This window comes from Cyphellophora attinorum, assembly GCF_001299255.1.
Source record: "Cyphellophora attinorum strain CBS 131958 chromosome Unknown Contig13, whole genome shotgun sequence".
Taxonomy (NCBI): domain Eukaryota; kingdom Fungi; phylum Ascomycota; class Eurotiomycetes; order Chaetothyriales; family Cyphellophoraceae; genus Cyphellophora; species Cyphellophora attinorum.
The window spans coordinates 853,506-879,900 of record NW_017253241.1 but is presented as its reverse complement, the minus strand read 5'-3'; the positions used below and the strand labels follow the sequence as shown (position 1 = coordinate 879,900).

At 53.5% G+C, this 26,395-nt stretch overlaps 11 protein-coding genes across 11 annotated transcripts; 4 read left to right on the top strand and 7 right to left on the bottom strand.

The window, feature by feature from the left end:
* Window positions 1-287: 287 nt before the first annotated feature.
* Window positions 288-1,220, top strand: AB675_11584 (NADH-ubiquinone oxido 30.4 kDa subunit, mitochondrial; the record flags this gene model as incomplete). The annotated part of the gene is made up of 2 exons (XM_018140444.1): window positions 288-468; window positions 517-1,220. 2 exons carry the CDS (start codon window positions 288-290, stop codon window positions 1,218-1,220), a joined length of 885 nt encoding a protein of 294 aa, XP_018000020.1.
* Window positions 1,221-1,756: 536 nt separating this feature from the next.
* On the bottom strand, window positions 1,757-2,293 carry AB675_11583 (uncharacterized protein; the record flags this gene model as incomplete). Its single annotated transcript, XM_018140443.1, has 3 exons — window positions 1,757-1,876; window positions 1,957-2,112; window positions 2,225-2,293. The coding sequence occupies 3 exons, from the start codon at window positions 2,291-2,293 to the stop codon at window positions 1,757-1,759; spliced, it is 345 nt and encodes a 114-aa protein (XP_018000118.1).
* An 816-nt stretch (window positions 2,294-3,109) lies between these two features.
* Window positions 3,110-7,826, bottom strand: AB675_11582 (uncharacterized protein; the record flags this gene model as incomplete). Its single annotated transcript, XM_018140442.1, has 2 exons — window positions 3,110-5,041; window positions 5,133-7,826. 2 exons carry the CDS (start codon window positions 7,824-7,826, stop codon window positions 3,110-3,112), a joined length of 4,626 nt encoding a protein of 1,541 aa, XP_018000072.1.
* Window positions 7,827-8,988: 1,162 nt separating this feature from the next.
* Window positions 8,989-10,548, bottom strand: AB675_11581 (putative transporter; the record flags this gene model as incomplete). The annotated part of the gene is made up of 2 exons (XM_018140441.1): window positions 8,989-9,558; window positions 9,613-10,548. 2 exons carry the CDS (start codon window positions 10,546-10,548, stop codon window positions 8,989-8,991), a joined length of 1,506 nt encoding a protein of 501 aa, XP_017999835.1.
* Window positions 10,549-11,089: 541 nt separating this feature from the next.
* AB675_11580 (Chanoclavine-I aldehyde) lies at window positions 11,090-12,073 on the top strand (the record flags this gene model as incomplete). The annotated part of the gene is made up of 1 exon (XM_018140440.1): window positions 11,090-12,073. The coding sequence occupies one exon, from the start codon at window positions 11,090-11,092 to the stop codon at window positions 12,071-12,073; it is 984 nt and encodes a 327-aa protein (XP_018000154.1).
* Window positions 12,074-12,256: 183 nt separating this feature from the next.
* On the top strand, window positions 12,257-14,152 carry AB675_11579 (D-aminoacylase; the record flags this gene model as incomplete). Its single annotated transcript, XM_018140438.1, has 5 exons — window positions 12,257-12,520; window positions 12,569-12,915; window positions 12,965-13,146; window positions 13,199-13,765; window positions 13,845-14,152. 5 exons carry the CDS (start codon window positions 12,257-12,259, stop codon window positions 14,150-14,152), a joined length of 1,668 nt encoding a protein of 555 aa, XP_017999848.1.
* A 1,686-nt stretch (window positions 14,153-15,838) lies between these two features.
* On the bottom strand, window positions 15,839-16,885 carry AB675_11578 (uncharacterized protein; the record flags this gene model as incomplete). Its single annotated transcript, XM_018140437.1, has 1 exon — window positions 15,839-16,885. The coding sequence occupies one exon, from the start codon at window positions 16,883-16,885 to the stop codon at window positions 15,839-15,841; it is 1,047 nt and encodes a 348-aa protein (XP_018000163.1).
* Window positions 16,886-20,592: 3,707 nt separating this feature from the next.
* On the top strand, window positions 20,593-21,426 carry AB675_11576 (uncharacterized protein; the record flags this gene model as incomplete). The annotated part of the gene is made up of 1 exon (XM_018140436.1): window positions 20,593-21,426. The coding sequence occupies one exon, from the start codon at window positions 20,593-20,595 to the stop codon at window positions 21,424-21,426; it is 834 nt and encodes a 277-aa protein (XP_017999945.1).
* A 552-nt stretch (window positions 21,427-21,978) lies between these two features.
* On the bottom strand, window positions 21,979-23,531 carry AB675_11575 (putative flavin-containing monoamine oxidase A; the record flags this gene model as incomplete). Its single annotated transcript, XM_018140435.1, has 4 exons — window positions 21,979-22,881; window positions 22,968-23,102; window positions 23,192-23,356; window positions 23,430-23,531. 4 exons carry the CDS (start codon window positions 23,529-23,531, stop codon window positions 21,979-21,981), a joined length of 1,305 nt encoding a protein of 434 aa, XP_017999990.1.
* A 398-nt stretch (window positions 23,532-23,929) lies between these two features.
* Window positions 23,930-24,289, bottom strand: AB675_11574 (uncharacterized protein; the record flags this gene model as incomplete). Its single annotated transcript, XM_018140434.1, has 1 exon — window positions 23,930-24,289. The coding sequence occupies one exon, from the start codon at window positions 24,287-24,289 to the stop codon at window positions 23,930-23,932; it is 360 nt and encodes a 119-aa protein (XP_018000043.1).
* A 691-nt stretch (window positions 24,290-24,980) lies between these two features.
* AB675_11573 (Transaldolase) lies at window positions 24,981-26,344 on the bottom strand (the record flags this gene model as incomplete). Its single annotated transcript, XM_018140433.1, has 5 exons — window positions 24,981-25,407; window positions 25,465-25,618; window positions 25,682-25,991; window positions 26,050-26,234; window positions 26,284-26,344. 5 exons carry the CDS (start codon window positions 26,342-26,344, stop codon window positions 24,981-24,983), a joined length of 1,137 nt encoding a protein of 378 aa, XP_018000087.1.
* Window positions 26,345-26,395: the final 51 nt, after the last annotated feature.

Below are 26,395 nucleotides of genomic sequence, written 5' to 3'. Positions count from 1 at the left end.
CAATGAGGGCCAATAATTGAGACGCCGGAGAATCAGACGCCAGGGAAGTCGATGTAAGAGGAGTAATTAAGACGGTAGCGATGATTCAAGATGGCCTGAGAGTTGCATGGAACATTGAAGTCACTTCGCCGCCTCAGACTTCAGCAGCATATGGCGCTAGTCCAGATTGGGCATTTCTGGAATTGGAGCTTGACCTAAACCCGTCTATTTCGAGCTCTGTCTCGACTGCATGACGACCATATACCAACTGGATATTGTAGACGCTGTGCCACCTAACAGCGCTCGCAATGTCGGCACCTCAGACAATGCTGCGTCTCTGCAGCAAGAGAGCGCTCACGACAGCCTCCCGTCCGGCACGGGCACTGGCTGGCAGGCCCTTCAGCACTTCCACACCTCGACCAGCCGAGGAGAACTTCCGTGAACCACCAGCAGATCTCTTGTCCGAGTTGCGCAAAGCACCCAGACCCCGTACGTGACTCGAAGAACCAACTCCAAGCTGTACTGACACCTCAACAGCCACCGGCCAGCTCTCCGCCCCCGTGGTAGACGAGTCCTCCAAGCACAAAGACAAATCCGTCGCCCTCCATCAATATGGCCAATATCTCATGTCCTGCCTCCCCAAATACATCCAACAGTTCTCCGTCTGGAAAGACGAGCTATGCATCTACATCACCCCGACCGGCGTTATCCCAGTCTTCACCTTCCTCAAGAACCACACCGCCGCAGAATACACCTGTGTCGCAGACATCACAGCCGTCGACTTCCCCACCAAGAACTACCGCTTCGAAGTCGTGTACAACCTGCTCTCCGTCCGACACAACAGCAGAATACGTGTCAAGACATATGCTGACGAGGCGACGCCTGTCCCGTCAATTTGCTCGCTATACGACGGAGCCAACTGGTACGAGCGAGAAGTCTACGATCTGTTCGGCGTTTTCTTTACTGGACACCCGGACCTGAGGCGCATCATGACCGACTACGGCTTCGATGGCCATCCACTGCGAAAGGACTTCCCACTCACAGGCTACACGGAGATCCGGTACGACGAGGAGAAGAAGCGGATCGTGGTGGAGCCGCTGGAGATGACACAAGCATGGAGGAATTTCGAAGGTGGCAGTAGCGCCTGGGAGCAGGTCGGTGTCGGCACTGATCAGACTCCGCCCGAGTTCAAGCTGCCTTCGCCACCCCCGGAGCCGAAGAAGGAGGAAGAGAAGAAGTGATGAAAGGTCGCGCATGCTGACTGTCACAAGGCCTTGTACTAAGCAAGTAGCAAGAAGCAGAGTCCCAACCACGGTCAAACTCATCTGCTGGATCTCGTTGCTTCGCTTTCTTTGCCAGTTTGTCGCTCACACCTGAAACTGCCCAACAGCTAACGCTCAAAAACCAGAAAGTCTATTCGAACACCATCAAAGAATGCCACACCCCTCGATGACCCTTCCCATGCTCTATATTCCCCCTTTCACATGACAGCATGCTTCTCTGCTGATATGCCTAAGCCCGTACAGCCCGCGGACTCGTCAGTGAATGCAGGTCGACACTAACCCCCATTCAACGCCTCAGAACCTCATTCCGAATAGACCACAACCACAATCCGCCGAGGAAATCAAACGTGAATGGCGCCCATAGAGACGCAGTTGTTGGTGATCTAGCGCCGAACATCGATCGTTAGCACCAGCGTCTACCAGCTCCGAACGCAACCACACCCACAAGCGAATTACAAACAGGAACCGGGAGACTCGAAAACACTGAGCCGAACTCACCCCCAAACCAACTTCTCCAAAGTGTAATGCCACACCGGAACCGCAAGCGTCACCAGATTCGCATCGTACCAGCCCACAAAACCGCCCTCAAAGTTTCCCCAGTTCAAGAAACAGCCCTAGATTTGTGTCAGAGACAACATATCCCTAGGGGCAACCACAACCAGGAGGCCTGGTATGGGTATCTGTGAACACTTACCATTCGAACAAGACTACACGTCAAGAACCAAGCCCCCACACTGCGCGCAGCAAGATCCGAAAATTCCTTCTGGAAGCGCCCAGGCGTGTAGTTCTTCCGGATGTTAGCGGGCGAGAAGAGGAGGGAGAGGTAGCCGCCGAGGACTAGGATTGAAGTCTGTGGCGAATGGGAGTGCTGTCAGTGGTTTGGATCGTTGGGAAGGTGTGGAGGAGCTGGAGCGGGACGAGGGGCGTTGACGAATTCTCAGTGCAGATGGAAGGGAGCTTACGAAGAGGACATAGTAACTAGCAACCTGATCCGGGTAGAACGGCGTGCTTCCTCCCATTAATTGTGCCATCGGGACGAAGTGTAGCGAGCTGTCGTCGTTCCTGAAACCGAGTGACCGCGAGGTATGCCTTAATAACTTCACAGCCGTCTAATGGAAGGGTCAGTACGAGTCGAGCAGTCGAAGAGTGGTCGATAACGAGATGCTGCGAAGTCTTGGAAACCTTGCTTCGGTTGAACACATTTATATCTTCAAGGCCAAGCCAGTTTCGCAACATCTATATCATCGGGGAGCATACTCCGGCTCAGCCGTCTCGCGAGATCCCATTATGATCGTGTTACACTGGCGTGGCAGGCCTGACAGGAGGGCGTGGCATTTCCATATACGGCAGGCGCGTCAAAGCATTGGCAGTGGCACTTGCTGTAAGCATAATCATTCGCGATCATGTACTTGCACAACTTTAACGTAGCACTACTCCTTGAACGTTCCGCGGAACCGTCGTCTTGAGCTGCTGATGTAGCAACTACTGTGCACAGCCGCTTGCTTGTGCACAACACGCATTTGATGATGAGGCTGATCCGTGGAAGTGGAAAATCATACGACATTCTGCTAGCTCATAATAGGTATCCCATAGGTAGTTTGATGCCGACGCCTGCTCGCTCGAAACTCGAAATTGGTATCCCGGTACTCGCTATAGACAAACAAATGGAAGGTGATCCTCCAAATACACGTCACGGCCGATCGTCCCCATTGCATATCACGGGCCGTCCGTGGCCACCGTCCAGACGCGGAAACAGCCTCGGTCTTTCGTTGACGGGCCATCATTCTGTATTACCACTCCCACATGATGTCCATCATTCCCATATCCTTATTCCATCAAGGAATACTTCATAGTTCGTCCTTGACCTTGTCGGTCGCAGCCGCCACGGTACTGCTCACTGCACTCGCAGCCTCGTCAAGAGAGCTTGCCACGGCCTCGTAGACTCCTGAACCACCTTCGGCAGCATTGCTAGCCATGGCTGCGATCCTACTCTTTGCACTTTCGAGTGCTGCTGAAATGGCAGAGCTACCGCTCTCCAGTGCGCCTTGTTCTGGCCCGTAGATGAGCTCGCTAACCTTGGCACCAACATCTCCTGCAACAGAGCCGACCACGGACTGAGCGGCTTCGATCGTATCACCGACAACTGATGTGGCGCCCGCTACGGCGTCTCCGGCAGCACTGACTATGCTTTCCACAGTGCCAGTTGGCTTACCATACAACGCGATGCTAATAGCGTCCTGGGCACTGCTCGCAGCATCACCGAACGCTTTCGTCGCCTGCTCAGCATAGCCTGCTTGTGTGCCGTAGATTGCCTCACTTGCCGCAATACTTGCAGCACTGACGGCGGAGTCCAAGCTGCTCGTGAAGCCGTCCAGAGCAGCGGTATAGGCTGGCGGCGGCTGGAAGAAGCTTGACACCGCTCCAGTCACCCCACTTGCGACCGATGCGCCGGATGCGTAAGCCTCGCTGGCCAGGCTCGAGGCCTGTGACGGCACGGCTGCGAGACCAGTATAGTACACAGACTGAAGGCGGTTGTAGACAGATTCAGTGAAATCTGGCTCCTTACCTACAATGAGTTCCGAGACGTAGGCTTGCACGGCAGAGTATTGATCGCCTGCGATATTGGTGATCTGCGAAGCATACTCGCCCACGGAGGATGCTGCACTTTCATACGCGCCTCCGGCCTGGGTGAGAGCTGATTGGTAGTACTCATCTGCGGATGATGCATACTCTTCGTAAAACGGCTTTGGAGTGCCGTAAACCTGGGTGCTCGCTTTAGAAACCAGAGCCGCCCAATTGTCGACCGCAATATTACTGACCGAGCCCGTAGCGCCGTGCAGTGATGACGACGCTGCCGAAACAGCTGCATCATACTGTGACTGGATCTCATCTAGGACACTCTGAGCGGGTGACTTGCTCGAGACTCCCGCTACGGAAGACGCTGCAGAGGTTGCTGCGGCCAATAAAGAAGCCATAGTCTCGGATGCTGCAGCTGTAGCGACTGCATACTGTGAAGTCGCTGCGTCGAATGCACGTTGATACGCAGGCGCAGGTGTGCCATAGAGGGCTCCAGATGCTCCCGCCACGAAATTCTGCTGTTGTTCGTATGCGTAACCAATGGCCTCGTAGTAGCTTCGGCGTGCAGAATTGAGATACTGCTGATGAGCCGGAGTAGGTGTAGCACCAACAGCTGCCTTAGCAGAAGAGTACTGATCTGAGGCTAAAGAGAGAGCTTCGGAGAGCCGAGAAGCTGCGACAGCCGAAATTGATGCCATCGGGCCCTGCGTTGAGTACACTGCTTTGCTAAGAGATGAGTAGTGGCTGGAAGCGGCAGACAGGGCCTCATCACGCCTCGAGGCGGCCTCTGTTGATGCTCCATCCCACGCGGACTGGATAGCAGCGAACATCTTTTCGTGAACTGGCTTTGTTGTGCCGATGACCTGGTCAGAGGCGATCGACATGCCTTCTTCATATCGCGCCTTCGCACCACTGACGGCGCTATCATAGGCGCCACTAGCACGTGCAACCATTGAAGACAGCATCGCTTCTAAGGTTGGCGTCGGGCTCGGGACGAATGCTGAACGCGCTGCTGCGACTGCCTCATTATACCGATCCGTGAGCGCACTAGCGACACTCTCAACAGTACCTTGCGGCGGCGGGAAGAGTACACTGGACGCCGCTGCTAGCGCCTGTGAGTACTGAGCAGCAGCCACAGAAGTGACGCTCTCCACTGAACCTTGTGTTGTGCCATAAATGGCTTCAGAGACGGCAGAAGTGAGCTGAGCCAACTGGTTAGCATTATCTTCCAATGCACCTGGAATCGAGGCTCGGAAAGGTGAAAAGTTTGGGAGGTCTTTGTGCTGTACTTACCGAAGCATATTGATCTCCGGCCCCATTGACCATGTCTTGTAGCTTTTGTGAGTACGAATCGGTTTCGCTATCATCAAAGAAATCATCGAAGATTGGAAATTGCGCTTTGGGGGCATCCTGGGCCATAGCGCCAGGAATGAAGGAGGAACCCTTGGAGGCAACTGAGGATGCACTCGAGACTGCGTCCGAGGATGCCTCTGAGGCAATTGACGATGCACTGGAAGCTGCGTTCTGCACAGCTTCTCCCGCGTCCGAGGCAACAGATGACGCAGCCATGACAATCTGCTCTCCTGTGCCAGTGGTACCGAGAATGATCGAGGAAGCCTTCGACGCTGCATCCTGTGCCGCTTCTCCGGCGTCCGAGGCAATAGATGATGCAGACGCGGTAGCATGTTCTGCCGGTCCTGGTGAGCCCAGGATGACAGACGAAGCGCTGAGCTTCGCAGCTTCTGCAGGTCCAACTGTGCCAAGAACCACGGATGAAGCACTCTCGAAGCCTGCTGAAGCAGCAGAAGAGGCGCTGGAAGCGAGACCAAGACTGACAGTCTCGGTGGCAGTGCCTAGCTCCACGACAGTTTCGGAGATGCCTTCGTAAGCTTCGTCGATGAGATCTTGGATCTGCTCGCGGATTGAGCCCGCGTAGCTGTAGCTTGGTTCGCCCGCAACGACTGATGACGCACTCGAGACAACGCTTTGCACCCCTGTGGTTGCATCTCCGACCAAAGAATCAAGGTAGCCAGTGACAGGGTCAAGGACACTAGATGCCGAGGATACCGCTTCGCCAGCTGCACTGCTAACACCCGATGCCGCAGAGGCAACAGTTTCCTTGGCATCACCGAACAAGCTTGCGCTCGAGGCAGAGAACTCAGCAGCCACACTTGCGGCTGCTGCAGGCATAGCACGGAGCTCGAAGTCGTCGGTGGAGTCATGCGCTCTGATCTTCCACTTGGCGACTTCTTTCAACTTGACAAGTTCTTTCGCTGCATCCTCAGTCAGGGCCATGCACTCTTCGAGGATTTGCCGAGCAGTTGCCTTGGCCTGAGTAGCTTCTGGGTGATCGAGAGCAACAGCTTTGACCTCGTCACGCCACTCGTTGAGTTGCTTCTTAAGCTCATGAAACTTTGCCCAGTGTTTGTATGTCACACCGTCCATCCATGCCCAGCGCATGCCGATTTCCTGAAGACCTAGATCACGAATATCATCGAGCACCTCGAGTGTGGTGATAGCCGCTTTGTGAATGCGAAGGTTGATGTCGTTCTCAAATTTCTCAGCCCAGCTGCGAACCTTCTGTGCCCTTGTCTTGATTTCGAGTCCAGACGCGCGTATAGTTTTGACAACGTCTTCCGCAGCAGCCTTCTCAGCCTCTGAACTTTCCTCATCTGGCAAAGTCGACACCGCAGCAATAATTTTGGACCTGACAGTGTCCAGCTCGTTCTCGATAGTCTTCTGCAAAGCGGTTTCCAGACCTCTGCCGAGGCCTTCGATGTCAGTCTTGGCAATGTCCGCCGCCAGCTCGCCAGCACGCTCCCGAAGATCGTCAGTTCCTTTGTCGGCAGCCATGGCGAACTTGGTCTGCCAGGTGCGCAATTCTTCTGCCATCTTCTCGCTATCTGCCTGCTCAGGCTTCGGTCGCTGGGGTGCAGGGGCTTTGACCTCTGGGGCAGGCTCTTCTTCGTCTTGGAAGATTTTGTCGTAGTCTGAATCCGTCGCTGAGACACTGGCACTGGCCGTGGCACTGGCAGCAGATTTCGTGGCAGCTGTGGTCGTATCAGCAAAGGATGAGCTGGTTTCGGATGTAACCTCCGCATTATCGATGATGGCTTGCAACTTGCGGCTCTCCTGATACTTTGCGATACGGTCGCTGATCATGACAAGTTGTGGTCGAACATTGTCGCTGTAGAGTCCCTTCAGAAAGGGCCACAATGTTCCGTCGACAAAGATGACGGTGGTTGACCAGCTGTGGCGAGCGGCAGGATAAGCTGTGCCCGTCAAGAATTCCTGCGTACTTGCGAACCCCTTCTGTGCATATGGCTGTGCTAGAGTCAGGGCCGGTAGGAGACTTTCCCTGTAGACTGATCCAGTTGCATCCTTAGCCTGCTTATAGTAGGGACTCGTCAAAGAGGTCACCTTGCCTACTTGTGGTGCAATATTCGCATCATACAATTTGGCGGCGTGTGCCTGGGCGACTTGGATCTGTGGTACAACAGACCTTTGCCATTGATCAGCTCCAGCCTGCCTCGCTTTATCGATCTGGGGAGCGGCGAATTTTTGGTAATTGCTCTTGCTCACGGCCGCTGCTGGCACGATGACTCTGCCATGGATCTGATCTGTATATGGGCGGACCTTCTCGACGTAAGGACTAGCATATGTATCGTAGTACGGCTGCAGATATGGCTGGACGTAGTCTCGGGTCGTCAGATAGGACTGGCATACTCGAGGAGTTGTGTCTTCGATGAGTCCCGTGTCGGATGGACATCGAAAGAGGACGGTTATGATGGTGTACCAGACGGCGAGTCTGGCGACGTTGCTTGTGAGCCATCCTGTCCAACTCCTTGTAGGCGGCTTTGCTCTTTTGATCGTAGATAAAGAGCTCCCTATGCCATTTGAGAGGCCTCCCACGGGGTGACCGTTGGGTTCTGATTTCACCTTCACGACGCTGCCGTTGGTAGGTTTACCATTAACGGCCGACCCCATAACGACAACCTCAGGGAGCGCTCTGATGATACAGAATTGCAAACAACCCTCAAGAAACGCCCTATGCAGGAAATTGATGGTCGTAGGAGCAGTGTGGAAAGAACAGTAGTATTCAAGTTTACTCGATCGCGAGCGCAGGCACGGCAGGCTTATCACTTACCCCGACGTCACAGCTAAAAGCAAGAGCGAATCACGAGTTGTTTCACCGAACAAGCCCAGATTATTGTCACTTGCAGACCAGGCAAACATCCTTGAAGATCAAGCAGTCCCGCATCGCTTCCGCCTACTTCAGCTTTGAAGGTGCTTCGCGTTTGCTTGGCCGAGTCTTGAAGTCAGCGTGTGTCGTGGTTGCATGTGCTCCAAGTGATTCTCACAGCACTCGTTACCTATCACCCAGTGCGAATGGTCAGCGATTCCGTGCGATAGGTATGACACCATACGACACTGACTTGTCATGTTCTCGTTTGTACACAGTAAAGCAGCATTGGACACTGCCCAGGTCGACACGTCGCGATGCTCTCCCGACCTCAAATTTTGATGACATTTCTGCTAGGCGCGGGAGCTACCTGAGGTCTAGGTATCTTAAGGTTCTGGGGCTTCAAGTTGCTTCCGGCAAAAGGACGGTGAATCTTCTGCCATGTGGCATGCTAATCCTGCTTCTATCAAGCACTCGAGTTGAGCTACAGTATCGTACCGCAAAGGGACATGTGCTACGCAAGTAAGGCACACGGGGAGCCTGCTGTAGGCTTGGCCTACTTCTTTGATCGCAACAGTATGCCCAGCTGGGAGTCACAGAATGCCTTTACCTCGATCCATCAATTGTGGTCTCACAAGTATATTCCAAAACCGGATGACAGCAGTGCTAGTATATCGGATAGACCTTGGAGGGGCCGGATGACGGCTCATTGACCGTTTCGACGTCGACCACGCCATTACACAAGCCCCAGCGTCTGACTCCATACACAATAGCACAAGTCTGGGGCTGGGTGACGGGGCACAAGAATTGATGCATACCCAGTGCACCTTTGAGTCACTTATTGTCGCATACAGGTGCGTATGTGAGGCAGGATTGAGAACAGCAAATCGATCATTGATGATATTCTAAATCACTGAGGATTCCTAGCGCTAGTTCTAGACTTGGACATGGATCTATCGCAAATGGTCAGTATACCACCGGAGCAGCATATTTGCTAGCAGCCCTGACTCTCTTCCCATGCCTCATGAACAGCACAGGAAACGGCAGCATCAAAGCTGCAACGCAAGCCAGCACAGTCGACGACCAAGGCACACCCAGACTCCTATACATCGCTTGGCACCAAAGTGGAAAGCTAGCTGCTCCGAAGCTTCGCACAACGACCTGTATCGACATCGCACAATTGGAGTTCGCTCCGTAAACGTCCACAATATATACAACGCCAGCCATGAAGATCAGCTGCAGGGATAAGCCAATGAAGAAACAGGCTAGCACCTGGGACATCCAGTGCACGCCGCCACTCCAGCCGAACCAGAGGAGAGCGACAGGCAGAATGACGCTACCGCAGATCATGGGCGGGAGGCGGTCCTCTGGCGTGGCGCCACGATGAACGCGCTCTTTGTACCAGGTCAGAGTGAACAGCGAGAAGAGGCCCCAGGCTGTGATGATGCCAAGGGCGACGGACAGGAACGGCAGATGAGCGACCGGGTCTGACCAGCCTCGCTGACGGAATGAGATTGGGAACATTTGGTAACTCAACTGCGTCATGGGTGAGTCATGTGGTAAGAAAGTCACAGTGGCTCGGGTACTCACGTATAGAGTGCCCCAGACAAAGGTCATATAAAGTGTCAGGACCAAAAGGATCGTTTCCGTCCAGAGCATTCTGATGGGCACGAACAAATACCTCTGCACCAGTTGGCGGAAATCGACTTTGTCATCGGAGTACTTCGTTACCAAACTCAAATCACCAGTCTCTGAACGAAGCCGTCTCGCTTTCCGCAGAAGAATAATCTTTGGTGATGTCTCATGCAGAATGAACGGTCCAGCTGCTCCGGCCGCCACGATTAGTATGAGAGTGATCCAGCCAATCCATCTCCACGTCAGGTCAGCCACGACGTAGCTCATCACAACCGGAGCAAGGGCACTGGCTGAATTCATGCAGCAGGCTGCAGAGCTAACAGCCACACCTCGTGGTACTAGGTCGTAGACTTCCGCGAGCATGCCAGTGCCGACTGCCAGGGCAGCACTGCCAAGCGCTCCTTGCAAAAAGCGTGAGACCAAAAGAGCACCGACATTTGGAGCCAAAGCAAATGGCACTTGGAACAAACCGCAGCCTATGATGCCAATGACGAGGAGGGACGCATGCCCGATGATCTCTGACAGAGGAGCAAAGATCAGAGGTCCAACCACGAAGCCCATGAGGAACAGGCTGACCGGGAGGCTCATGACCACCTCCGACGTGCCGAACTGGGCAGCAGCGACACCCCGTGCAGGAGCAAAGGCACTCGAGGAGAAGGACACCACGAAGGTGCAAGTGCCAGAGGCGAGGGTGACCAGGATCTTCTTGGACATGGACCAGTTGTAGGGTTTGTGAGGGTCATTCGGGCCGTCCCAATCCACAAGTGTGGTTGTTGACGAGACATGATTATCGCCATTCGTCTTCTCTGTGTCGGCCATCATTGCATGAATGGGTCGTCCCTGGAGACTTGAGAACGTGGTGGTATAAGTATATGGTTGTTGCTTGTCCATTGTGGCAGATGGGAGGGCACTTTGTTTTAGCTGGCGGCAGGATCTCAGATCGCTGAATTCATTGCGATGAGTTTTCAGCACACCTGGCATGGACAGAACAAGAGCCTGAGTTTGTTGTAGCGTGTAAGCCCATCACCACTATTCATGTACCGCTGCCATACTCGCGGTTTCGGAGATGTTCAGCGGCATCAACCAAAGCCCCCGCACGCCGGTGTCGGTAGCGGTGAGAAGGCCTATCGACCGCCAGGGGTGCACCGCTCCACTTGTTGGCAGGATTATGTCACTAACTCAAGTCCATCCACTGGTGCATCTGCGACTTAGACTGACATAATTTGACGCGTCGTCGAGCTGTGGAAAGTGGAACGGATAAATTGGAGGTTAAGAACGCTCGGAGTCGACCACGCGTGGTGAAACAAGGACCACGAAAGATGGCTGAGATATCCGACCCCATGACGATCGGTAACTGCCGGCTTCTGCACAGGATCGTTCTTGCCCCGATGACGCGCTTACGCGCAGACGATGAACAAACGCCAACAGCATGATGGCAGAGTACTATGCACAGCGTGCTGTCGTCCCCGGCACTCTTCTGATTACAGAAGCGGTCTTCATCTCAGCCAGGGCCCGTGGTCGTGACATCAACGCGCCGGGCGTGTTTACGGATGAGCAAATCCGGCAATGGACAGAAGTCACCAAAGCAGTGCATGAACGAGGCTCATTCATCTACTGTCAGATATGGGCCATCGGCAGAGCAGCGAGACCTCATGTGCTCAAGGCGCAGGGTCTGGAAATGGTGAGCAGTAGCGCCGTGCCTATCAGTGAAGGACACGCGACACCACGTGCAATGGAGGAAGACGAGATCTTGCAATGCATTGATGACTTCGCCTCTGCGGCGGAGAATGCAGTCAAGGCTGGATTTGACGGGGTTGAGATTCATGGCGCCAACGGGTACCTTGTGGATCAGTTCACGCAGGACACGTGCAATCAGCGGACAGATCGATGGGGTGGAACGGTTGAAAATCGCTCCAGATTTGCGTTTGAGGTGACCCAGACTGTGTCGAAGAGGATTGGGTCCGAAAGAACGGCAATAAGGCTTGCACCATTCACTGACTTCCAAGGCATGGGCATGAAGGACCCTGTACCACAATTCTCAGATCTGATCTCGAAGCTGGCGACCCTCAAGTTGGCATATCTACATCTAGTGGAACCCAGAATCTCTGGAAATATTGATCGCGATACCGCACAGCACGAGTCACTGGACTTTGCAACCGATGCTTGGAGTGGTGCAGGTCCATTGATACTTGCAGGTGGCTTTGATGCATCATCAGCGCGGAGCAAGGTGAGGGAGAGTAAGCATGATGTCGCTATCGCTTTCGGAAGACAGTTTACGTCCAATCCGGATTTGCCGAGGAGGATCATTGAAGGACTGCCTCTAACGAACTACGATCGGTCGACGTTCTACGTCGCAAAAAGTGAAGACGGATATACTACCTGGCCAAGTCTGCCGACAGAGTCAGTGACTGCATGAAACGCAATAAGGAAGAAGGGGGAGCAAGTTGGGGCTAGACGTGGGGGCGATCCTACTGTAGCATATCAATGGGGGATCATGGGGAAGCACCCACACGGTCAAGTCCTTCAGCGACACTCATGTACTTGCTACACCGATATTCTAATGGACCGAGTGCCTCCTCGCGACCCGCAACATGGCATCATGGCAACGGCACCGATCATTTTTATGGCAGCTACCATTATCGATGGCAGCGAGAACGCCGTGCCATATGCAGCCGATGTCCTGATCAACAATGGACTGATAGCCAAAATCGGTCCGCCCGGCGGCATCGACTACGATGGTGCCAAACTCATCGAGGCCACTGGTTACTGCCTGTCGCCTGGTTTCATTGACATGCATGCTCATTCTGATCTCCATCTTTTGACGCATCCAACACATGAGGCCAAGATAACACAAGGTTGCACCGTATGATCTCGCCGTCTAAATGCCGAACATCCATGCTTATGAGATCAGACCGAAGTCGTTGGCCAGGACGGCATATCGTACGCCCCCATCCGGAATTTGGAACAGCTGAGCGCGATACGCACGCAAATTGCTGGCTGGAACGGGAACCCTAGCGATGGAGAATGTAGCACTACATTGAAAGATGTAGGCATGTTTGAGTGGCGAACGCTGGGCGAGTATCTTGACTGTTTGGATAGGAATAAGACGGCTACCAATGTTGCTACTCTTGTGCCGCAGGGCAACATGCGCCTGCTAGCTTGTGGTCCATTCGATACGCCTGCAACAGATGATGAAATCTTGAATCAGATCGCATTGCTGCGCCAGGCGATGCAGGAAGGCGCTGTCGGCATGTCCAGGTAAGCTGCCCGGACCGTTAGCGATGTCCCCACTGATTGTCACCACCAGTGGCCTGACCTACACGCCTGGCATGTATGCCTCGACATCTGAGCTCGCACGACTCTGTAAAGTCCTGGCAGATGACTTTCCCGGAGCCTTCTATGCGCCGCATCATCGTAGCTACGGCCATCGTGCCGTCGAAAGCTACCACGAGATGCTCGAGCTGGGTGATCAGACAAGGTGTCCAATTCGTGAGAAATGACCACGTCCTCTCACGCAACAGCATGTTCTGACAAGCTGTAGATCTGACACACGCCACAATGAATTTCTCCGAGAATAGAGGAAAAGCCAACGTCCTCCTAGACATGGTAGACGACTACCTTAACAAGGGTGTAGACGTAAGCTTGGATACCTACCCATATCTGCCTGGCTGCACTACACTCGCAGCTCTGCTGCCCAGCTGGACGTCCTCCGGCGGCTCGAGCGAGGTACTCAGACATCTTCGCAACCCCGAGTCACGAGCACGCATTCAAAAAGCCGTCGAAGTTGATGGTTGCGATGGCGGTCACGGCATTCCGACTAATTGGGAGGAGATCCAAGTGGGTCAGATATCGCACGATGAGTCCATCAAGCATTACTCTGGTCGTCTTGTGTCCGAAATAGCTGAGGAGGAGGGCAAGCCGGCCATGGAGATCTTCCTCGAGATTCTAGAGAAAGACAAGTTGGCTACGAATTGCCTGATGCACGTAGGGCACGAAGATAATGTACAAGCCATCATGCAGCATTGGACGCATATGGCAGGTAGCGATGCCATCTTGCATGGCGAGAAGGTGCATCCACGAGCATTCGGAACCATGACTAGGTACCTGGGTAAGTACATCATTTCAATGCTCCTAGCCGGGCCATCGGAGCTGCTATCAAGTGTGACCGATCTGACCGGGTCATTCAGGACATTATTCGCGAGAACTTGGTTTGATCAAACTACCACAGATGGTAGCTCATCTGACGTCCCGCCCTGCAAAGCGCTTGGGCATCTATCCGCACAGAGGTTGTGTCAAGGAAGGCTCCGCAGCAGATCTGGTGTTGTTCGATGCAGAGACCGTACAGGATATGGCAACCTTCGACGAGCCGAAACTGCTGAGTCGTGGTATCCGATTTGTGTTGGTGAATGGGCAGATCGCTGTGAATGAAGGGCAGACCACGGGTGCAAGGGCTGGAAGAACACTGAGGAGGCGCTGCGACGGGAGCGTTTCATAACCTTTGGTCAGAAAGTGTGTGTCGCTCATGATCCCGGTGCTCAAGGCCTTGGAAACACTTTCCGGCATGATATTGTAGGAGGCCCGTCTGCAAGTAGAAGTGTGATGTCAACCTATTACTGCTCCATCCGAAGCCGATCTGGCCCGTGCCTACGGCACAACCGCGCTCACGAAGCGTTCGCCTGGGTCTTCCGACGCACCTGCTCCTCCAGCCCATGTGCTTGCTGTTTCAATTTGCTCAAGAGAGCTCCCTGTTCCTCGTACTGCCTGAGAAGTCGTGAATGTGCATCGGTAACCGACTGGCATTTGTCCTCCAGACACTTCATATGGCTTTCCTGTCGCTCTCTGAAATGCTTTTGAGCGCGTCTGTTTTGCTCTCGGCGTCGCTGCATGAGTCAGCACGGGATATCGTTGAAAGAACAGGCTTAGACGTCACATAGCCAGAAGGGAGGCGGGGAGGTCAAAGATTCACTTACTACACGCTGCGTCTCGGATCGTGATTGTTGTGTTGGTGGTGATGATCTAGCAGATCCAGAGTCTGGGCCGGAATCCAATGCTGATGTTGTCGCGGTACTGCTGCGCTGCGTCGACAAACTCGTAGTCCTAGGGGGCTGTTCAAGCGGACTGACGGCAGTGACACCAGTTTGGGGGCAATCGTCAAAGATCTGTGGCGGACCATCCAAATGGTGAACTGCTCGAGAAGTGTTCACCCAGTGCTCGTCATTGTTCAACCAGGCTGTCGGATCTTCGAGCCACCCAAGATGATTCTCAGGAAGACCATCATGAGAGGGATTGCCCACGTGTTGTGGGATGTTTACATGTTGGAAGAGACTTTCAGACTGTGTAGCCATCCAACACCGAGCACAAAGAACTCCAGACATTGAGCGCGGATGTTGGTCTTGGTACTTGGCGGTAAGATGGTCATCGAATGAAGCTCGATCGTGGTACCAGCATCGGCAGCCAGATGCGGGACCTCTCTCATGTTGGGCAATTTATTGTCTTCTGTATTGAGGCGGCGTTGTGCGACACCTGGGTTGCAGAAGCGGCTCTCTTTGAGACTTCGTGGACTAGCGGAGAGCCGGCCGGCGTTCTTGAGCACTTTCCGTGCCCTTTACGAGTTCGTACCACAGTACTTCTGCGAATGGAGCGTTTGCCCCCGTCAGGTCGGTGAGCAAAATTGAGTGCTTGAACCATGATCGACCAGCTAAAGGTATCAGTAAGACCTTTGAACCCGCATTTGATAGCAATGGCCACCACGACGTCACTGAGCGTTCCTCCCAGGAAGGCTCGCAACGTGTGTGCCACGATGCCGGTGGCGGAACGGTCGGCGGAGGTCCGCAAACCACCTGATATCCAAAGCTGGACCGAACAATGCTAGGATCTCAGATTCCACATATTTCGTACCGGCAATTACAATTGTGGCCCGAGCTACTGGGTCTCAGCCGGCTCTAGGATATAAGCTACACTGAATGTCCGTCGGTCAGAATTCTGGTGAAAAAGGATAATTGCGTTTTCCGAATAGAGTCGCCAAGACCATCACTGATTAATGCTCACAACTTCGTTGGATCGCTGGTTGGCCTCTTGGAGGCCAACAACAGCACACGGGATCCCTTCCAAAGCAACAACTCGAAGCGGCAAAGCTTGTAGGAAAAGTTGAATTTTTTTGCCTCGAATAGCTGGCGCTGACTTAGCCGAATTTGCCGCCCGCCCGTACGTCAAGCATCCTCAGATAATCATCTGCTGCACACCACTGTGAGCCCAACAGCAACAGTTTCTTCCTCATGGTCTCATAACCCTTGAGTGCTCGTTCTCTGATGAAGCGTTGTTGATCATCACCTGCAATGGGGACAGTCTCGGCCTGCGATTCGCTACTCCCGCCAACATGGGTTAATATGTCCTGGAACGTCTTCGCGATAAGATAGCTCCATCGTAGCAAGAATGGCGTGGACCGATCAAGCGACCACGGCCGGCCCCGATAGTGTAGCTCTGTGCTCAGCAGAGATTCGTCAGCAACTGGCATGAGCAGATCGACAACTGTATGTTCAAGATCTTCTGCTGAGCCGGCGTTGACAGAGGAAGTGCCCGGATAAGCAGAGGAGTTGAGGATGACCAGTGCACTGTAGCAGAGTGCAGTCTGTGGACAAATCGGCATGTACTCGGTAGAGCCTTCCCTGTACGTCAAGGTCAGTAATGACTGCAGCGCCCTTTGAAGATTGTTTCGTTCTTCCAAATCAAAAGCTGCATCGTGTGTGGGTGTGCTCTTGTGGCGAATGACTTTCGCTAACAGATAAGAGGCCTGTGAGAGGCGTGCAAACATGCCCATGTTCGTATTCGCGGGAGACCCTGCAGTGTACATATCTGCTTCAGTGAATGTGCCAGTATCCCAAGAGCGATCATGTACGGGTAAGATATCTTCCGAGGAAGACTCCGTACATGCTGTGCCTTCGGCTGAGATGATGGTGTCGAGTATGACGATGGACCACCAAAGACGGCGTTTCTCCTCCACGACATCCAGGTCTGCCTCATGGACTGGATTTAACCTGCCCCTCTGTTGGTGCAGGCCAAGTGCTGTTGCGTACCGTGCACACATAGCAATGCCAAAGTAAGCAGCAGGGTAGATCGCGTGGGAGTACTCGTAGACCGTCAGGAGAACCATGGCCTGCAGTAGCTGCAGCGACATGGCACCAGTGCTCTCCGCGGCCGTCAGTTGACCCTTAGCAAGACTGTACTCCATCGTGCGTGGTTGACGGGCTTCATTTGCTTTCCCGGGCTTCCACACCAGGATCTTCATACATAGCAGTAGTAGCTTCACGTCGTTCTCAGGATGACTCAGCGGCCTAAGATGTTGACCGTACCAGCGTTTCTTGGAGATGATCGGAAACCATAAATGAGCCCAGCCAAAATAGGCACTTGATATGGAGAACGGCGATGCAATGGCGTCTGTGACTGTCGGCGGCAGTCCCAGGGTCCTAGCCGAGATCGAAAGCTTGTACCGCTCAAATAGCGGTCGATCCAAAAAGTAAGAACTGGGGAACGATGCGACCGCTAACTCTGAGGCTGATGAACTAGTGCCTCCGAAAAGCCAGCGGGACTCCGCCTCTGTGCTGGCGGAGCGGAGAGGACTACTGCAGACCCTCATTAGTAACCGAAGATTGTGTATAGACACGGTGGAGCTTGGCTGACCCTGCATATGAACAGTTTTGATTCTTTCTGCCGATTGTCAGTACTGGTTTGGGTAGTCGAAGTATGCCGGATAGCGACCCACATCTTGCAGAGACCACAACGTGGCAATCCCCTGTCGCACTTACGTTTGCGAGCCCGACAATAGCCGCATGCTACTAAGTAAGGTGTCATTATAAGTCAAGGAAACATTTCCGAGCGGCGGCGGCGGACAACTTGCGCCGCAAATCAGCTAGGCTCACAAACAGACATGTCTTCATGCTCGCGCACTCATCGAAGTCTGCACTTATACGTCTTGGCCAAGCATCGTCCTAGATGGGCTTGGGCGATAATGGCTCGCCGTTCACAGTTGATGACAATTGGTGTGATCAGTAAACAAACCATCGCCAAGATTCTTCGCGAATCTGCTCTGTCTGACAAAGCGAGGACATGGCAGGTTCACCTCCAGACATTTGCGAAGGCATGACTAAATCAATCATTGCTGCCCTTGATCTGGCCTGTCTCTGTATTGCCTACTGAGTCCGTCAGTACTCAGACCAGCAGACCGCGTGCCCGCATCTACAGAGGAAGTCGAACGAAGGTACATTTCTGGACTAACGCCATTGGGTTAGACCATCTCGCGCGTTCAGCTCCACCTTAGCATGCCCTGTTGTTCTGTCGCGACCAGCGGTCATCATGAACATCCAACAAGACGATCGTGATGGGACCCCTGCTGCATGAGTGCCAGAGCCTGGATCGTAGCATGATGGCTGCACCTGGTAATAAGCCTGGGTAAGCTTCGCGCGCCTTCGGCGGAGCTTCCGCTTATGCCCTCCGCAAGATGGCGGCACTCTGACATTAATTCAAGTTAGCACTCACGGAGCAGAATGGAATGTTAAAAAGCTTGTGCTTTCGACAATGCCTCGCGACCGAGCTCTATCGACCATTTAGACGCTCAAGAAACGACAGTGTGAAGACCTAGCAGTACGGTGAGACAACATGTCTGCCAGCAGGCCAAACACTGCTCTCATCTTGATAGACGTGTATAACGACTTCCTGCACGAGGAAGGCAAGCTGAATGCTGGCCTATCTGCGTCTCTTCAAGAAGCTCATACCATCGACAACCTCACGCGAACACTCAGTGTCGCGCGCCGTGCCAAATTCCCGATATATTACAGCCTTCACCAGCAGTATCGGAAAGGCAAGTACTACGGTTTCCAGCATCTGAATGTCATGCTCGAAAGTGTTCAGCGTAATCAAGCATTCGAGGAAGGAAGCTGGGGAGCAGAAGTGTTCAGCGGACTCGAACCCCAGCCGGAAGACGTTGTCATCTCAAAGCACTGGAACCAGAGCTCGTTCAAGAACACGGACCTGGATTGGAGGTAAGTGTTCACTCTAAGATTGGGGCGGTACCTAAGTAGAGACATTTCCGACTGAAGCTAACACACAACGAGTCTTCGCCAACGAGATATCACGCATCTTGTCTTTGCTGGCCTTGTGGTGAATAGCTGCATCGAAACGACCGCTAGGGAAGCCAATGAATTGTACTGTTCCAGTCCGTCTGAGAGACCAATCTGACTGAGATTTAGGGGCTACCACGTGACGTTGTTGTCAGACGCGACAGCAGGATGGTCAATCGAGTCCACACGAGCCAGTATTGAATTTAGCTGGCCTGCATTCTCGGACGACATCATCGCCACAAAGGCATGGAGGGACCGAGTCCTTGCTTCCAATGCATAGTCAAGTCTGACGAGACAGGGGCTCTGCGTGCGCGCACTCGTGGGTGGAACATAATCACACGCATACCAGCAGAGGTTGGCAGTTACGTGAGCACTTTAGCGACCTGAGTGAACACAGAAGTTGACTACGATTTCAATCACATGACTACCCGGCCACCTTGCTTGACTGTTCATCGGCAGATAGAGAAACAGTAGCGAAGTAATCGAGGCAGGTCTTCGTGACAGATACATGCCGACTTCCTCTCCTTCCATCAGCCTCCTTGCTTCCGTCAATTAATGGTAGCAACGCCCCACCCTATTTCTGCACTACTGGCCGTGGCGCGTCACCACACCGTATATGGTTAAGAAACGCGGCAAGAGCTCGGCCATGGAGCTGTGCCGTGACATCTTATCGTTTACACTCTGAAGAGTTGACTTCGAGAGCTGCTAATGGAGGTTGCAGACCCTGCGACTCTGCGGGTGGAAAGCAGCCTGGCATGAGTCATCCATCAAGGCGGAGGGAGAAAGGTTTCACTGGGTGCTGGACGTGTCGAGAACGTAGGCTCAAGTGCGATGAGTAGCGTCCGTCTTGTGCGCGCTGCCTGCGAGCCAATCTTGATTGTCAGGGTTATCAGATTCGTCTGGTTTGGACAGATGCAGCCGGTGGCTCAAGGCCCGAACCATCCAAGGGTCGCTACGCGCAGCGATCAGACTTCGTCCCAACTGTACACTCGACCCTTCCGCCATCACGCGTGCCGAGGTCGCGTCTTTGCAGAAGCATCTACGTCTGGAAGGGCACGGGAGCCAGCGCAGACCGTCATCTAAAGCTCTCTTTTCGGTGCTTGCCACGGAACCTCAGACTGATGTCCCGGCCACGACGCAATTGGAACTGGAGGGATCAAGCTTCTTGGACGATGGAGACCATGCACATGATGACACAGCTGACTGGAGGACCATGGAGGGAGAAAACGACCTCCGAGAGTCGATTTTGGGGGAGAACAATCCCAACATGAATACTCGCATACCGACGTCAAGTGATTTGATCATCGGTAGAAATGATCTCGCAGATCCCGTGTATTCATCATTGATCAGCGGGGAGGCGCCTGCGGCTCCGTCGCAACAACAAAGGGCGGAGGTTGCACCTGCAAGTGACTCATTGTCACCAGTCGGTCTAATCAGCGACAACGGGTTTGAGATTGGGGCGTCTCCCATGACAGTGCTCACTTCGCCCTCTGCAGTATCAGCACATGACCTTAGTCGGCATCTGGATGACTTGTCCAACCCTTCGGAACAGTCTGAGCTTATTCGTCATTGGCGCGACTCGCTGTCGTTGTCGATGAGTCCAGTTCTGAGCCGGCAGGGACGGTCGCTACATCTGCTGCTACCGATGGCTTTAGCTGGCCTGAATTCGGACAAAAATTAGTCTAATGGGGGCATTACAATATTTCACAGCTTATGTGCAGCCTCCGCATTCAACATCGTGAATCTCGATGGCGGCGATTACAGGACGTTGAGACTCGGTATCAGACACCGACAACTAGCATTATTCCATCTTCGACACAGCATGCAAAACGCCATTCACATCAAGGACGAGTCAGTGTGGGCAGCCATCTGGACTTTCCTGTTTCAAGAAGGAGTACGAGGCCAACCCGGAGAGTGGCGTACTCACCTTGGCGCACTGCGGTCTCTGTTCCGGAACAACCAGACCGCCATCAGGAACAATGCGGTTGCTCGAGCTTGCTACCAGACATACATCTGTCTCGCAATCTTCGGCAACTTTGAGGTCGACAATGAACTCGAACAGATGCTTGCTGATACACCCAACGAGCTAGATTGCATACAGCCTGTCCATGGTATCACTCATGTCCTGCTGCAGATCGTGCTCAGCATTCACAAAATCGCCAATTCAAAGACTTCGTGTCCCAAAGTTGAAAGCGATAAGATTGAGCTGCAACTTCTTCTTTACTCGCCGGAAGCGATATCCACAAGCGACCTGGACCTGTCGTCAGCCACAGTCCTAGTCATCTACGCTCACATCTACTACTATGCCATCGTCATCCATTTCAGACGGCTTGTTCTTCGACAATCACCTTCCATGTTGCAAGATCTCGTAGAACAGGCAATCGAGAATCTGGAACTCACAGAATCTGCAGAGGGCAATCCAAAGGGCTGCGTGTGGTTGTGGCCATGTCTTGTGGTTGCAGCCGAATGTGTGCGGCCTGATCTTCAGTCTCGTATGACTGCGTGGTTTTGTGCGAAAGAGAGACATGGTTTCTTGAACCTCGACTTGGCTGGGGAACTCGCACGCGATGTATGGAGCCGAAGAACCACGTCACCTCACGATATTCACTGGTCCGATGGACTGCATGGAAGCAAGTATGATGTTCTACCGCTGTGAGTCCACATGTCAAAATGTGAACAGCAATACGACTGCAAGCTCAACTCTCAAGGCGTTGGGGGTGATGCTGTACCGTCTCTGTGCGACGCTCAGACGCAACAGATATCAGACGTCATCAGTACAAGCCATGGCGGTGCGTAATGTGGCAAAGCTGTTCAGACAAGACATGGGCGTTTTCTCCATCCTTAACCTACCTAACGCAAAATTTCTTACAGCGACCTCCCTGGCAGGCAAATTGATGATAGATTGATTTTGCGGCTTGAAGCTCAAGTGAGACTCCTCCGAAACTTCCTGGCTCGATTTTCAGAACATTTCTAGCCTTCAGAGCCCTCCCTGACTCGAAATCTTGAGGTTCAACTGGCCCTGCTGAAAACGCTCAGTTTATGCCCGAACAGCCTGTGTGGATGGTATTCGCTCATGTGCCCAGCAAAAGGGACGGCCGCGACGCCAATCTTGAAGGCCCAGCCAGCGCCAGATTAGCGCCAACGCTAGCATCAACGACCAATATCACTCTTTGCTGGACACTTCGGCATTCTGGGCATTTAACCTATTTCACAACGATGCTTTACGTTCCCAAAGACACTTCTCGACCTCTGCTACGCCTCTCTCGGCTGATGCTAGAGCTCCCTCCATGTATCCTCTCCAGTAACTCGCTGTCTCATTGCCAATGAAATGCAATTTTCCTGCTGGAGCCACGAAAGCATCGAAGCACGTGTTATACACGCCAGGACCAAGTGTCGGTATCGGGCAGCCCCAGCCGTTGTATCGCTCGCTGCTCCACCTCGATTCTAGTACCTCAATCAAAAGGTCCGACACATCTGCACCCTTGTTGAACATACGACTTATCTGCTGCATGACGACTCGTCTCTTCTCTTCCGGACTATACGCAACGAAGCGTCGCGCGTTACGTCCAGCGATAAAGCAAGTCAGAGCAAAGTTGTGGGATCGGTCGCCGGGATCACCACTGCCAGGTCCAGGTGTGTCGGCCGCGTCAATACTTGTATCGCGGAATACGCAAACTGGGCCGACAAACGACTGTCCCAGGCCGCAAAAGCCGTGGCCCCGCCAGAAGGGCTTAGAGAACACTGGCAGGTACTTGATGTACCCTGTGAGCTTGGTTGCGTTTGCGTATGCTGTCTTTGCGGCTGGCAGAGCCGGAGAGAAAGCAATGGTGCGATATACTGGACTTGGGACCGTCACGATAACGCGGCGGGCTAGAAATGTCTTGCCGCCTATCGTTCTCAGCTGCACCCTGTCACCTGGCAGCGTCGTGATGGCGCGCACGGGCGAATTCAGCTTGACTGTTCCCGGCTCAAGACGTTCCAGCAATCCTTCTCCAAATGCAGACACTCCTTGTCTGATTCTGAGGTGCTGTCCGCCATGTTTCAGATCACCTCGGATGGACATCAGACCCAGACTAGTGCGGATGTAATCGAGTATGAAGAGGGCTGAGACCTCGCGGGATCGACTCCCATGACTGCATGAGACCAGACCTCAGCAGTCGACTGTGCGCGAGGATTATTGTTCGTGCGTTGACTCACCCATGCCTGGAATGTCATGTTATCGAGCATGCGACGCTGGGCTGGATCGTCAAGAGCACCTCCGGCTTCCGTTGTCAAGAGATCGACGTGATCGCGCAGGTCAATGCATGCCTTGCTGTCCTGGGGCGAAGGATACTGCAATAAGTCACACGAAAGTCAGCTTTGCACACCGCCTCTCGGCCAGCAGGACAGCTGCAACATATGAAAGGAATCTTGGTACCCACCGCAGGAACGCTGCCGTATTCGAAGAAAACGCAACTGCCATCAAGATCCTCCGCAACCACTTTCCCGCCAGCAGCCTGCACGATCGGCGTCAAGTTGAATTCCTTCGCTAGAGCCAGATGCGCGACTGCGTCGTATCGTTGATCCATGCGGCGCCATACTCCTGCCTGATCCCGTTACCACTGCGCACACGGTCACTCGTCAGGCTTTGCCCCCAACACGATTGCGCGCTTCGAGTACTATTACGCCATATCCATTCTGCTGAAGCAATCGTGCAGCCTGTAGACCACTGAGGCCGGCGCCAACGACAGCTACGTCGACTATAGGCGGCGTGGTACTCATGGTGCCGACGATGCCCCACCCCTCGAACGAGTAACAGCTCAAGTAAGGCGAGAGTTATCTGCAAAGCCAAGTCTTATCGAACCTCGGCTTTAACAATAATAGCAGCACAAGCATAGTCTTCATAAGGTGCACTCAGCATCGATGGGTCATGGTCTGATCAAGCACCGCTCGGTATAGTCGTCTGTGTAGATTCCGACATGGAGGGGTAGGCTTATCTGCAATGTCCCAAATAGGATGAGGAAAGCGATTAGATTCGGGCTTGTCGTCTCCGCTCTTACCACGCAGGGACATCTCCACCCAGGAGCACTCTGGTCGAGGATGGTACGTCAATAACGATCAGCTTCTACACGGACATACTCGGCACCTTGCGAGATAGACTTGCAGGATGCTGCTCAGCGCTACACTTTGGCCTCCTTGCCCTTCGCGGCACACTTCTCCGCTTCCAACTTCTCAATATACCAACTCAGGTGCCTGCCTGCCGTCGCCACCCGGTCCAGACTCAACGACATACATTCCACCACATTGCCCCACGGATCCTGCATGTACACGCCCTTGTGACCCTCGTGGCCATACCTGCTATAGTCCATGTACCCACCCAACTGCTTCCCTCCCGCCTCCACCGCCTTCTTCACTAATGCTTCTGGGTCCGGATCCGTCACGCAGATGTGGAATACGCCCACAGTAGCATAGTCAAAGCTCTCTGTGCCGCGGCTTGGGCGGTGGGTCGACAAATTGGAAGACTTCGATGCCGACGCCATTGCCGGTCGTCAAAATCGCGAATTTGACAGCCCTCATTGACTCAGGATAGGAGACGAAGATGTATTTGAAGGCATCGGGGTGATCCGTTCGGTTGAAGGCGCGAATGGGAGAAACAATCTCGAACCCAAAGTTGTTGTGCCACCAAGGGACAAGGGCTTCGATGTCGAGACATGACAGCGCGATGTGGTTGAGGGCCCTAAGGGTGGTGTTCTGTGCGACGAGAATAGAGTCAGTTACCTGTTGGCACCAACATCCTCTTGATTGAGGTCAGAAGAGGATATACGTACTCCGGTGCGTTGAGACATCGCTGAATAGTATGTGGCGTTGATTGAGTCTATCAACCGAGAACACGTCGATCATGTTGGCAGAGGCACGGAACTCTTATGCCTACCGCTCAACGACGTCCACAGTGTGGTTTGTCAAGCTATGCCTGCGCCTAGGGATCAGCAACAGCCGAGACCTCCACCGTACAGCTCTTGGTGGAGTACCGTCAAGGGCTTCCTATTTCAGCACGCCCCTTATCAGGTCCTACGTGGCATGGGCTCTGCCTTATAGGGTTGCGCGAACAATGACAAGCCTCAAGCTGGGCTCGTGGACAGCGAAAGCTTCATGTTTCGTTCGTTGGGCGTGCCTAGGTTATTCCAACGGACACTAACCTCAGCCTTGAGTCCTAGCTACGAGGCGGTTCTCTTACAGCACACTGTCCCCACGGACAGGATCGAGGACAGTCGACTCGATGAGCTGTTGGCTTGCGGCCTCTGCTTTGATGAACATGTTTATAGCGTCCTCCAAACGCCGCCGGCCTGCTGTGTCTCTATGGAGCGCTGCTGAGAGTGCTGCGGCATTGTTGGCGAGATAGTCCACATCGATTTCCGCTTGCTCAAACTGGCCGGGTCTGCTTGTCAGAGGATCGGAAGCCAAAAGCGTCCGCAGACGTTCCGACGGTTGGGGCAAAGAGTCGTAGAAGCGATCAGGCGTAGACTTGGACCTATGCTGTCCGCGATCGAGCTCTCTGCTGTAATTGGTATCCGCAAGCTCTCTCATCATGGCAGCAGACACCGTGACAGAATGACAGCCCAGCTCCGACGCTGCGATGACCTCGCGGATATGACGAAACCTATACGCATCTTTAGTGAACTATTCTGACAGATGTCATTGACAATCTAGCACATACGCTGCAAGTTTGATCAGTGGCTGAGGCATCCCAGTCTTCTCGTGAAGCTGCTTGAAGGCTTGAGTCATTTGGTAAATTCGATGAGAGAAGGGATGTTGAACTGCAGGATCCTCGACGTCAGGCCACAGCGAAGGATCTTCGTGGCTGCGTACTTCTACAGGGTTGTCAGACAAGCACATGAGAGAACGATCGCTGAGTAGGGTGTGGTAAGACATACCATTGAAGTACGGACTGATGTACAAGCATCCTGCTTGACTGCAGGCAATCGCTTGTTCGACGCTGAACACAGCAGTGCCCAAGACTGGGATGCCTTCTGCCGAGAGCTTTCGCATGGCAAGGACCCCAGGGCCTGTTGCCGGAATCTTGATGCAGAATCGCTCCTCGGATATGCCACGGATCTTGAACTCCCTCGCATACTCGCGAGCGTGGTTGACAGTAGCCTCCACATCATAGGCCTGAGCTGGCGATGTCTGAACCAGCACGCGCCCGCGGATACGGGCCATGTTCTCTTTGCACATGATCGTGCCCTGGTGAGGTCAATGACTTGACACACTCGAAGCATTCTGGGAATCACAGGAGACGCACCATCTTCGTGTACACAGCTAGCCACCCTGAATCGATTAGCTCTCGTGCTGTTCGAGCAAGGAGTTCTCTATTGGTCGTATGTGCGAGCTGTATTCCCATCCATAGCTGATTGCTGGTCTGGTCATACGGCTTTGATGGGAGGCTCTTGATGAATTCAGGATCCATCCAGTCTATGTCGACATTCACTACGGCATCCTTAGCCTGGTGACTATGTTGTGGTGCAAGGCTTCTTACGTCTCTCATTCATGACGTCCAGCCAGGTATGAGCCTGGTCCTGATCGGTGGTCTCGTTCATCTTTGCAGCAAGGCGATAGAATGATGCGAAGACTCGTGTCAAACGGAGGTG